The 13,282-nt window shown below is 36.7% G+C and overlaps 1 protein-coding gene across 1 annotated transcript in view; it reads left to right on the top strand.

Moving 5' to 3' along the window:
- ADAM9 (ADAM metallopeptidase domain 9) overlaps positions 1-13,282 on the top strand; it is a 141,470-nt gene that overhangs the window by 66,120 nt on the left and 62,068 nt on the right. The window contains 3 exon segments of the mRNA XM_039242586.1: positions 533-704; positions 8,477-8,569; positions 9,528-9,723. Coding sequence (XP_039098517.1) covers positions 533-704; positions 8,477-8,569; positions 9,528-9,723 — 461 coding nt within the window.

Genomic DNA, 13,282 nt, shown 5'->3' with positions numbered 1-13,282 from the left:
TTTAAGTCTCAAACTGTGGCTGAAATTCTGCACTCTTCTCCTTCTCGAAGGCTATCATGCATCCTCACTCAAATGCCTATTCCCAGTATTTTCACATAGCTCCCTGTAAGTTAGAGTGAGGGGAAATAATAATGCTGTCCTGTAGAGTGAAAAAAGATTGGGGAAACATATAGCTAGTTTCAAATATTTGAGGAACTTTTACTATGGAATATAAGTAAAACTGAATTTTAGATAGGACTAGATAATTTCTAAGATCTCTTCTTATAATTTTATATATTAATGTGTAGGATATGTTTGGAAGATATTTTCATGGAGGTATAGTATATTATCACCAAAATAGTAAATTATTATGTAGTAACTGAAATAATGTACTATATTTATTAGAAATAGATATGAATTCTCATTTCTCCCTATTTTTGGTAGTTCATTTTCTGCCATTTAAATTACTCCTTTTTGGTTGAGGACATGATTTAAAATTTCAAAATGAATAATCATCATGACATAAAGATCTTTTTCTTAATGTTTATTATAGAGGTTCCAGAAACTTTAGCAGTTGCAGTGCAGAGGACTTTGAGAAGTTAACTTTAAATAAAGGAGGAAACTGCCTTCTTAATATACCAAAGCCTGATGAAGCCTATAGTGCTCCCTTCTGTGGTAATAAATTGGTGGATCCTGGGGAAGAGTGTGACTGTGGTACTCCAAAGGTCAGTTTAATTTTTGATTTTTGCTTTGTGAAATTATCTTAGGACTTGGAAAAAGATAGAACAGCTTGCTTTGGGCAATGGGCATAGGAGTTAGTGAAGTTTAGTGGCAAGTGAGGGCTGACATTTTGCTTGTGGGGATATATTCCTGGGATTGGTCATCTCTTCCTTCCGAGAGCATAACTATTTGGTGTCATCTGTTTTGGTGTCAAGGAACGCACCATGTTGATTCTTGTATTTTTTGCTCCCTTCTACCATTTCTGTTATTGTTATTAGGTCATTTATTTACTTTGAAGAGCTAATCAGTTTTTCAGTTGGCTCTTTATTTGTAAGCTTTCACTATTCTGGCACTGCCGTTGCAGAAATATTTATTCAGTTGGATTCATTTTAGTACTAAATTGAAGCGGATCCATATTCCATAGTCCTTCAGTAACAAAATTCTTACTACTTAAATTAGCATCCCCCTTGAATAACCTTCAGTGTTGTGCCTACAGATCTCTGGCTCTATCAGACCTGTGTCCCACACTTAGTGCCATAAGCCCATGTCTATCTTTATTATTATAAAGATATATATCTGAATCTTAGCCATTCTCCTCTCAAAGTGGCCTATGTAAGTCCTCTCCTAGGCCTTGCATTAAAATTTGAAGAAATTTGTTGATGGTGTGTAAGGCGGTAAATAGGTGTGTAATATGGTGACTATTCTTAATCTTTTCCACAAATGCTGCTGCTTCTTTTATATCTGATCATATCTGGCTTTTGCCAGATGACCCCATGCTCTAGAAAGACAGTGTGCATTTTATGAAGGTCTTGCAACAGGCCTTCATTGCACTGTTGCTGAGTGCCAGGGACTTCTCCTAAACGTCTTACATGGTAAAGCCCTCACAGTGATCCTAAGAGATTGGTATTTTTCATACTCTGATTTCAAATGAGGAAAATAAGGCCCCACAAGGTTATGTTTAATTTCTAAATTAACATTATACTGTTGGGGTGACCAAGCCCTTCCCCTTTCCAGCCATTCTCAGATCTTTGTTCTTAAAATGTTGTATATCTTTTGCTTCCTCCCAACTGTCCACTTCATTACCAAACTTATTGAAATGGTCTGTTTGCTTCTTGAGCTTTCACACTATAGAATTACTCTTTTAAAAAGGAACACCACCCCCCTCTCAAATATCACAGATTTTTTCTTGGTACAAAAGTTGCAAATATTAAGTACAAGCAAAATTCCCCTTTCATACTTTTATTTCCTCCATAATTAAAAAAATGTTTTATTTATTTTTGAGAGAGAGATAGAGAGAGCCAGCAGAGGAGAGGCAGAAAAAGAAGGAGACAGAATCCCAAGGAGGCTCACGCCCATTAGTGCAGAGCCCAATGCAGGGCTCACACCCACAAACCGTGAGATCATGACCTGAGCTGAAACCGAGAGTCAGATGCTTAACTGACTGAGCCACCCAGGAGCCCCTCTCCCATAAATTTTTAAACTACCTTCTACATTGGTAACTACATCTTAAAATATATATGTACATTTATAAACAATTGTGCTTATTTTAGGATTTTATTTTTCTGCAGAAATGAAATCAGACTTGATATGTTGTATGCAGATTTTTTCCCCCTATTACTACTATCTTGGAGATTTTTCCATGTCATTACCTTATGTAGGCCCAGTCCTTTAATCTGCCCTTTAGTCTACTGATTAATATTCCTATAAAGGATGTACTATGATTTCTTGAATCATAATGGACCATTAATTGACATTTACTTATCGTAATTAGTATTTTCCTGTCTTAAACAGTACATCCTTGTATGCGTCCCATGTACATATATACAAGTATTTCTCTAAGATAATTACATAAAGATAAAATTGGTGAATTGAAGAGTATGTGCCTTTCAATATTATTAGAGGCTGTGAAATTTCCTGCAAAAAGGCTGTGTCAATGTGCACTTCTACCAATGGTGTATTGGGGCATTTGGTGCCCTCTACAGTCTTGCCAGCAAAGAATGACAAATATTTTCTTAATTTTGATGGGTGAGAAGTAAGAAGATATTGTTTCAGTTTAACCTTTTCATTTGCTTAGAAACTATATACATATTTTTTCCCCTAAGAATTACCATTTTACATCCCTTGTCAGTTTTTCTGTTGGGTTAGTCATTCTTTGAAATTGAATTTTAGGAATTCATGTGTTGTGGGCAAAGTCTTTTGTTTGGTATATGTTTTAATATTTCTCCTCTGTAACTTACCATTTAGCTTTTAAAAAATTAGTTAACTTTATCTTTTACGGCGGTTTTAGGGTCACAGAAAAATGGAGTGGAAAGTACTGAATGTTCCCAGAGCTCTTCCCCAGCCTGCAGCACAATGAGACACTTGTTACAGTCCAGGGCTTCACTGGCACATCATTATCACCCAACGTTTACATTAGGGGTCACTCTTTTTTCCCCCCAGTCTGTACTTTTTAATTATAATTTTTAGTTCATATCCATTTTGTGTTTTATTAATTTTTTCCTAGGTTACAGTTTTTCTTTTGACTTCCTTTTCTGTCCATTTATTTATCTTTTAAGTTTTTATTTAAATTGTAGTTAATATTACTTTAGTTAATTTAAATTAAATTTTAAGTTAACTAGTTGAAATTTTAATTAACTAGTTGGTTTAGTTAGTTAATGTTAGTTTCAGGTGTAAAATGTAGAGATTCAACACCTTCATACAACACCCTGTACTCATCATAAGTGCCCTCCTTAATCCCCATCACCTGTATCACCCATCCCCCCCCCCCAACCACCTCCCCTCTGGGAACCATCAGTTTGTTCTCTATAGTAAAGAATCTGTTTCCTGATTTGCCTTAGGTTGACTCTTGACATTTAGCTTTTCACATGGTGTATTTTATTAGATTGAAATTTGAAATTTAAATGAAGGAAGATTTATCAATTTTTTTCCCTTAAGATTTTCTGAAGTTTGTATTTTGACTATCAGCATAATACAAACTCCATAGTTTCTTTTAGCATTTTTTAATTGAAAATGTTTATTTTAGCTTTTTAATTGAGGGGGGTCATGTGGAATAAGCTAGGGCATTAACTTTTATCCACTAATGATCAGTTATTGTATAATCATTTAAAATTATACTTTTATCATAAACAAAATTCCTTATAGTCTATGTCTTCATTCTTTAATCTTTTATGAAGCCATCTGTCTTACACAGTGTTTTGGAAACAATTTAACAGCTTTATTGAAGTGTAATTGAATACAGTGTTAAAAAAAACAAACAGACTAAGGTAATGAAAGGCTTTATTCAGAATAAAGACTATTGTAACAAGGACAGGGCCCTGATCTCAAAAATCTGGAAGCATCTCAAAATCAAATAAGTAAAGGCTTTTCTTTTAAAGGGTCAAGGTGGGGGAAGTAGAGATAAACAGAATCTTTTAAGAGGAAGCTAGATAAGCAAAGGGAAATGACCTTGTCTGATAGAGTGTTCTCTGTGGTCAGCTGATTTCAGGAGAAGCTGATAAGATGGGGGCCAGTCCAGTTTTTCTGTAGGGACAAGCAGAACTCAGAGGCCTAAAGGAAAGAGAGAAGCCTTACTTAAGTTTGGTCAGGACAGAGAAAAGAGTAAGAAACTGTGCAGTTGTGAACACTTGGTCAGCAATAAACTGCACATGTTTAAAACATACAAATTGGTAAGTTTTGACACATGTATACATGTGTGAAACTGTCACCATGATCAAGATATTAAACATGTCATTATCCCAAAAAGTTCTTTGTGATCCTTGGTAATCTCTTCTTCCCACCCCTTTTGTTCCTCTGGCCTCTTCAGGCAATCACTGATCTCCTTTCTGTCATTGTACATCAGGGTGCATTTCCTAGAATTTCCTATGAGTAGAATGACTCTTTTTTTGCCTAGTTCCATTCTCTCAGCATAGTTATTTTGAGATTCATCCATATTGCTACTGTGTCAGTAGCTCATTCCTTTTTATTGTCTATAAATTGAGTCTTTAATTTGTAATTAAATTTTATAATTGTCTATAAATTGTCTATTATTGAGTAGTATGGATATGCTACGGTTGGTTTATCTTTTTGTCTGTTCATGTACATTTGGGCTATTTCCAGTCTTTGGCTATTAGCACATAAAGCTGCTGTGTATACAAGCATTCGTTTGGACTTATGTTTTCATTTTTCTTGAGTAAATACCTAGGAGTGGAATGACTGGGTCATATGAGAAGTGTGTAATTTTTCAAGAAAATTTCAAACTGTTTTCCAAAGTGTTTGTACCATTTTACATCCATACTATCAGGATAGAAGAGTTCTTGTTCTTTCACACCCCGGGCAGTCTGTTCAGTCGTAGCCATTCTATTAAGGGTGAAGTGGTGCCTCAATGAGGTTTTAATTTGCATTTCCCTAGTGACTAGTGATGTTGAGCATGTTTTCATGTGCTTATTTGCCATCTGTATATCTTTTTTGATGATATGTCTGTTCAACTCTCTTCTTCATTTTGAAAATTGGGTAGTTTTCTTATTATTGAGGTTTGAGAATCCTTCATATATTCTGGATAGAAGTCTTTTATCAGATATGTGATTTGTAGATACTTTCTTCCAATCTCTAGCTTGTCTTTAATCACCTTAGAAGTGTTTTTTATGGGTTATGCTTTTTTTGTGTTATGTCTAAGAAATCTTTGTTTAATCTAAAGTTGCTAAAGTTTTCTCCTACAGGCCTTCTAATTTTAGGTTTTACATTTAGGACTATGATCTATTTCAACTTAATATAATTCTTTTGTATGGTACAAAGTTTAAATTATACTTCATTTATTTTTAAATTTTTCTTATGAAATAATTATAAACTGACAGGAAGTTGTAAATATAGTTGCAAATATAGTCCACGTATTTTCACCCAGTTTCCCTCAAAGGTGACATCTTATGTAGCCATTGTGTAATATAAAAATTAGGACAATGACATTGATGTATTAAGTAGATTACAGACCTTATTCAGTTTTCACTATTTTTAAATTAAATTAATTTTTTGAGAGAATCTTAAGCCCCTTAATGAGGGGCTCAATCTCATGACTCTGAGATCATGACCTGAGCCAAAATCAAGAGTTGGACACTTAACCGACTGAGCCACCAGGCAACCCCAGTTTTCATCATTTTTAACCAAATTTGTGTATGCATGACTTTGTGTAGTTTTATGCAGTTGTATCCTATTTATTGATTTATGCAAACACCACTCCAGTTAATGCAGAGAAGTGTTCTATCATCGCAAAAATCTTTTTGTTTGTGCCTAGCCCCCTCCAGCCCTCATGCCTTCCCCTGGCTCCCTCTAATCTGTTCTCCATGTGTACTTTTGCCATTTCAATAATGTTAGAAAATGGAATCATAAAATATATAATCTTTCAAGACTGTCGTTTTTCACTAAACATATGCTTTTGAGGTCAATCTAAGTTGTTGTATTAATATTTCATTCCTTTTTATTGCTAAGTATTGTTCCATCGGATGGATTTAATTATAGAAAACTTGGAATAATGTTTATGTTGGTATTTCTACCAGCTGAGAGGTCCTGCCTAGAGTTTGTTTAACCATGTTTAACCATGGCTAACCATTTGTTAACCATTTGTTTAACCAGTGTTTAACCATGCAGAGTTTGTTTAACTGTTCACCTATTAAAGGACATTTAGGTGTTTTTCTAACATTTTGCTATTAGAAAACAAGCTATGAATTATGTTCCACTATTTATCATCAAAAAATTAAAGAAAAATATGGTCTTTGTGATTAAAGAGATAAAAAATCTTAGGGGGCGCCTGGATGGCTCAGTCGGTTAAGCATTCGACTTCAGCTCAGGTCATGATCTCACAGTTCATGGGTTCAAGCCCCGCGTTGGGCTCTGTGCTGACAGCTAGCTCAGAGCCTGGAGCCTGTTTCAGATTCTGTGTCTCCCTCTTTCTCTCTGACCCTTCCCTGCTCATGCTGTCTCTCTCTCTCTCAGAAATAAATAAAAAACATTTAAAAAATTTAAAAAAAATCTTAGAGATTTAAATTATAATAAAGAACAAAATAGAACTTATAAGACTAAAAAGTCCAATAAATGAAAGTTTTACTGGATCAAGTTAAAAGCAGGATAACATGGCAGAAGAGAGTTAATGAACATGATCAAAAAAAAAAAAAAAAAAGAAAAGAAAAGAAAACCCAGAGTAAAGAACAAATAGAAAAGGTTAAAGAGAAATGAGCAGAGCATCAGGGACACTAGGAGATATCAAATAATCTAATGCAACTATTAGTGAAATTTCAGGAGACTGAGAATGAGAGAAAAATAAAAGAAAACAAGGCTGAAAAATCCCTAATTTAGGGAAAAATATTGACTTACCATTCCAAAGTGAACCCAAGTCAGAATCATTACAAAGAAAATTCACTTAGGTATATTGTAATCAAAGTGCTGAGATAAAGAGAAAATAATGAAAGAAGCCAATAGAAAACAGAGGAACAAAGATATGAATGACAGCTCATTTTTTCCCTGAAGCAATAAAGGCCAGAGATAATAGAACAGTATATTTACCGTTCTAAATGGAAGAAACTGACAACCCAGAATTCCATATGTAGGACAAATATTCTTCAAAAATTAAAGAAAACTTATTTCCTCGGCTCCTCCATCTTCTCCCCCTCCTTCTTTCTTCTGTCTTATTCTTTCCCCATCCTTCTTCTTCTCTCTCAAACAGTTCAGACCTGAACACATTAGCTAGAACATAAAAGAAGAGGGTTCTCTGTGGGTGGGAGATTGCAGGGTATGTGGGGTGCCACAGTGGGGAGCCATGGTGGCTCAAAGTAGGGTGAGAGCAGCCAGATCAAAAGCAAGATAAAAAGAATGTCTACATAAGGTGAAGACCTACTCAATAGACAAGTCAGTTCCTGAGCATGAAGAGAAATGCGTTCATGGATGCTTAATTCTCTGTTATGATTACACAAACTGTTAGGACTAAATGTTTGTATCCTTCTTTCCCAAGTTCATATAGCTAACCACCAGGGTAGCTATATCTGGAAATGGGGCCCCCAGGTAAGTTAAATAAGATCAAAAGGAGGGGGTCCTGATCTGACAGGGTTAGTACTTTTTGTTTGTTTGTTTGTTTGTTTGTTTTTGAGAGAGAGAGAGTAAGTGAGTGAGTGGGAGTGCGTGAGTGGGGGAGGGACGGAGAGTGAGGGGAACAGAGGATCTGGAGTGGGCTCTGCACTGACAGCAGTGAGCCCGATGCTGGGCTTGAACTTATGAGTTGTAAGATTGTGACCTGAGCTGAAACCAAGTACTCAGCCAACTGAGCCACCCAGGCACCCCGGGTTAGTGTTTTTATAAAGAGACACCTGAAAACTTCCTTGCGCTCTTTCTTTCTCTCAGAACATACACTGAAGAGAGGCCATGTTAGCACATAGTGAGAAGGCAGCTGTCTGCAAGCTAGGAAGAATTTCCTCACCAGAAACTGAATTGGCAGGAACTTTGAGTTTGGAGGTTTAGCCTGCAGAACTGTGAGATATTAAGTTTCTGTTGTTGAAGCCACCAGTCTGTGGTATGTTGTTGTTGCAGTCCCAGCCGACAAAGACACCTACTCGGTATGATTTCATTCCTTTGAAATATGTTGAGCTTTAAATAGTTGTAGCCAAAGAGTCACAGAAAACTTCAGAAGGATAGTAAGTGATTTTCCAGAGAATCACTGCTATAGCTTGGTTAGAAAGAAGATTTTAGATTTTTAAGACTTTATTAATGAATATTGATGACTGTAGTCCTTTCTTTATTGATAGTCATTTACTCTTCACAGGAGTGTGAATCGGACCCTTGTTGTGAAGGAAGTACTTGTAAACTTAAATCATTTGCCGAATGTGCATATGGTGACTGTTGTAAAGACTGCTGGGTAAGGAGTTCCTCCCTAGTTGGAAAAAAAATAAAAAAGGGAAAAATATGCATATATAAAAATTTGTTTTTTTCTGATCTGTAAGAGAGCACTCTTTTTATTACATGATTTTGTGAATAATTTTATGCCAGTTGTTTGCAGTTTTGAATTACATTCTTTTATAGCAGGTGGTCTTGTGAGACTTTTTTTCTAGGTAGAAACTTTTTTTCTGATTTTAAGAGTAATTTATGTTTTTTTATAAATAATTTAAAAATACTGAAGTTTAGAAAGGACACACTAAAAGACACTATCATTTTATCTTACTCAGGTAGCCATTGTTGATAATTTGTTAACTTACGTACTGTTTCCTATACAAATACAAATGAATGTATAAATGTGTGAGTGTATGTGTGTCAACATACATGTTTATTTTTCCTACCTGCTTTTTTCAATAACATACTGTAGATTTTTTCTATTCATGTAGTTATTCTACCGGTTATATCTATAGTACTGTTTTGTGTGGCGATACCATATTTCTTTATTTAGTCAACTAATGATGGACATTTAGTTTGCTTCTAATTTCTGTTTATAAGTGGAATTGCTGGGACAGAGTATGTATGTTAAAAATTGTGACACACATTTTATATACTTTCCACAAATATGCTTGTCTGTACTTCTACTAACAATGTAATCAAATGTGTGCTGTGTCATCCTTGGTTAGTCTGATAGATGTAAAGTGCTTTTAAAGTTTTATTTAATTTGTATTTATATTGGCTACTGATGAAGTTAATTTTTTTCATTTTCTGTATTCATGACTTTTATAAATTGCCTGTTGTCCTTTGTTCATACTTCTATTGGATTATCTAATCTTCTGTTGTTGCTAGAATGCTTTATAGATATAAATACTGTGTCTTCAAATTTGATTAATTTGTGGGAATTGTCTTGATATTCCTGTGTAATTTGTGTCTTACTTCCCTAGTTCCTTCCAGGAGGTACTTTATGCCGAGGAAAAACCAATGAATGTGATGTTCCAGAATATTGCAATGGTTCATCTCAGTTCTGTCAGCCAGACGTTTTTATTCAGAATGGCTATCCTTGCCAAAATAACAAAGCCTATTGTTACAATGGCATGTGCCAATATTATGATGCACAGTGTCAAGTCATCTTTGGCTCAAGTAAGACATTTTAATTATAATTGGTTGCTTTTATTTTACTTATTTATTTGCTTCAGTTTTTAAAAATGGAAAGAAAACAGTACTGATAAAATTGAAGTTCTTTTGTTTTTGCTTACTTGTCCTGTCTCCCTCCTTCCTTCCCTATAAGTAGTCCTGGTCATGAATTTGATATGTACAAATTCAATTGATGATTTTTGCTTTTACTCCCTCTCTTTTTTATAACCTTTCTATGTTTAGAAGCAAAATAAGTAAATATATATTTACCTAGTATCATGTTCTAGTTTTAATAATTTCATGTAAATAATAAGGGGATATACATTCATACTGCTACTTTTATTGCTCACTGAAAATGTGTTTGATATATTTGGTTACAATATCAATATATTGATACGTTTAGATTTTAGTACATTAGAGTACTCCATTATATAAATGGAATCCATTCTCTAACTGATAGATAGAAGATTTTATGAAAAAGCATGTACCCACCTAATATCCCCATCCCCACTTTTCACCTTTTCTAACTGATTATTTTCTTACTTGCTCCAGGTCTTTAGATAATCTCTTGGTAATGCTACTTTTTGATTTTTTACATTCTAGGCATTAACTATTAATTTCTCAGTATTGAAGATGAGAATTTAGAATTCTCTCAACCCTTGTCAGCTCCCATTATATTCATGGTCTTCTTTTCATTCTCCATCCTTTTAACATGTATTAATTATGATTTTAGTTAAAGCATCAAGGACTCTTGTGATACTCTGATTTATAAATAGAAAACTATATTTGATCTTCATTCAGTTCCTGGCATCGAACTCCTAAAACCCTTGGAATTTCCCAAGTTTTGAGAGCTATAAGAGTGTCTCTTGATATGTTAATGAAGTGACTTTTGGAAAGCTCCTAGGTAACTCTGGATGGGAGCTGGTTGCCCAGGGAACCAACCATATGGTTAGAGGGTTGGAACTTTTAAGTTCCCCACCTCTGGGGATGGGAGAGGGTTTAGAGAATGAGTTAATCACTAACAGCCTGTGATTTAATCAATCCTACCTATGTAATGAAACCTCTACAACAACCCAAAAGGATAGGGTTCTGAGAGCTTCCAGCTTGGTGAAGAAGTAGGTGGATATTCTGGGAAAGTGTTTGCCTCAGAGAGGGAATAGAAGCTTCTAGCCCCTTTCCCCATACCTGCCCTATGGATCTCTTCCATCTGGCTTTTTCTGAGTTATATCCTTTTATAATAAATCAGTAATCTAGTAAATCAAATGCTTCTCTGAGTTCTGTCAGCTGTTCTAGCAAATTAATCAAACCCAGGAAGGGAGTTGTGGGAACCTCTGATCTATTTATAATCACAAATATATTCATCACAAAAAGGAAGAAATATTCTTGGCAATTAGAGTCCTGGTTTCTATAACTGATCATGTGGTAACAGCTGGTAGTTTTAACAACCCTTGTTCATTATCCATTTCACATACTCTTTGTCTTCAGCAAGCACCTCAGTTTGTTGTGGCATTTTACCTGTGGGGTGACCCAAATCTTCATTCTTGAAGGCCCTGGGTCATTCATAGTCCAGCCTGGATTGAGTTGCTGTCGTTTTCCGTTGACTTTAATCATAGGGCACAGTAATAGTAAGAGGCACCCTAAGGGCTCCCCTGTATTAAACACCTACCCTTCCTCCCCTCCTTTGTGCAGTAGCAGTTCCCCATGGTCTCGAGATCAGTCCACCAGCCAGCACAGTGACTCCTTTCTTTGCCTGTCCATTCAGAGGCATGAGGAGTGTAAAATGACTGCCTGGTGGTCTACATTTCCAGCTCAGTGGAATCATTGTTGTGTCCCCTGATGGAAGCAATCCTTTCTTTGGAACTAAGACCTCTAGGCCCGAAGGTTGTGGGAAGAGGAAGCAAAAATTTTGTAGGAGGCTCACTCAGAGAAATAGCAGTGGCATTTCAATGTCTTTCTTTCTTTTTTTTTTTAATGTTTTATTTATTTCTGAGAGAGAGACAGCATGAGAAGGGGAGGGTCAGAGAGAGAGGGAGACACAGAACCTGAAACAGGCTCTGAGCTAGCTGTCAGCACGAGCCCGACGTGGGAACCGAACCCACAAACCGTGAGATCATGACCTGAGCCGAAGTCGGACGCCCAACCAACTGAGCCACTCAGGCGCCCCAGTGGCATTTCAACTTCTGCCTCATGATTCCTGGACCCATGAATCCTGGCTATGGTAGAAACAACCCCGTATATTAGATGCTGATTCAGAACATACAGAGCTCTCTGGAGAACTTTGCCCCTTCCTATAAGGCATTGCCACCTAGTTGGCCCTGTAACTAAGTCTTCAGAAGGCCTTTCCATCATTCCATCAAACTAGTGACTTCTGTATAGTAGGGAATGTGGTAAGACCAGAGAATTACACGAGCCTGCACCCATTGCCACATTTCATTTGCTATGAGATGAGTTTTTTCATGAGAAGCAAATCTGTGTGCTATCCCATGATGGTGGTTAAAGACATTCTGTCCATCCATGGATGGTAGTTTGGGCAGAAGCATTGCATCCAGACAAGGCAGTCCTTATCTAGATTAAGTGTCTATTCTAATAAGAATAAAATTCTTTCATGGTGGAAAAGGTCCAGTGTCATAAACCTACAACCAGGAGGCTGGCTACCGTATTGAGACAAATGGTGCCATATTGAGGACTCAGAATTGGTCTCTGCTTTTTGCGGATTAGGCACTCATTAGTGGCCATAGCCCAGTTGGTTTTGATGAGTGGAAGTGCATGCTGTTGAGTTTATGTATAATCTCTATTCCTGTCACTGTGCCCCTTGCTCATGTCTCCACTGGGAGATGACAGTGATGATGGGGAAGACCGGTTGACTGGTATCCACAGAATGGGTCATCCTATTCGTTTGACTATTAAAACCATCCTCTGCTGAGGTCACTTTTTGGTGAGCATTCACATGGGACACAAATATCTTCACGTGTTTTGCCCATAAGGACATACCTTTTGATATCTTATAGAAGGAAAAGGCAATTAAGATCCCTGCAAACTAAATTATGATGTGGGGCTGGAGAGTTGCTATGCCCCTGAGAGAGGACAGTGAAGGTGTATTGCTGGCCTTGCCAACTTTAAAGCAAACTGCTGCTGGTCTTCCTTGTTGACCAGTGTGGAGAAAACAGTATCTGCCTGTTCAGTAGCTGCATTCCAGGTGCCGGGAGATATGTCAATTTGCTCAAGCAGTAAAACCACAATAGCTACAGCAGCAATTACACTTACCAGCTGCCTAAGCTTATGGCAATCCACTGTTGTTCTCCAAGGTCTGTCTGTCTACTGCACAGGCCAAATAGCTTAGCCGAATTGGAATATGTTTCTAGTCTTTAGTGGTGGTATTGATCTCTGCAGTGCCTCCTGGATTGTGGTATTGCTTTTGGTTTACTGTTTTCCTAGGTAGTGGCAGTTCTAGTGGCTTCCACCTGACCTTTCCTGCCATAATAGCCCTGACTCCACGGGTCAGGGAGCCAGTGTAGGGATTCTGCTAGCCATTGATTATGTCTGTTCCAGTCATACATTCTGCAGC

This window comes from Hyaena hyaena, unplaced genomic scaffold (assembly GCF_003009895.1).
Source record: "Hyaena hyaena isolate Hyena2069 unplaced genomic scaffold, ASM300989v1 scaffold_215, whole genome shotgun sequence".
In the NCBI taxonomy this organism is placed as follows: Eukaryota; Metazoa; Chordata; class Mammalia; order Carnivora; family Hyaenidae; genus Hyaena; species Hyaena hyaena.
The sequence above is the reverse complement of the archived record's forward strand: the minus strand, read 5'-3'. Positions and strand labels throughout refer to the sequence as shown.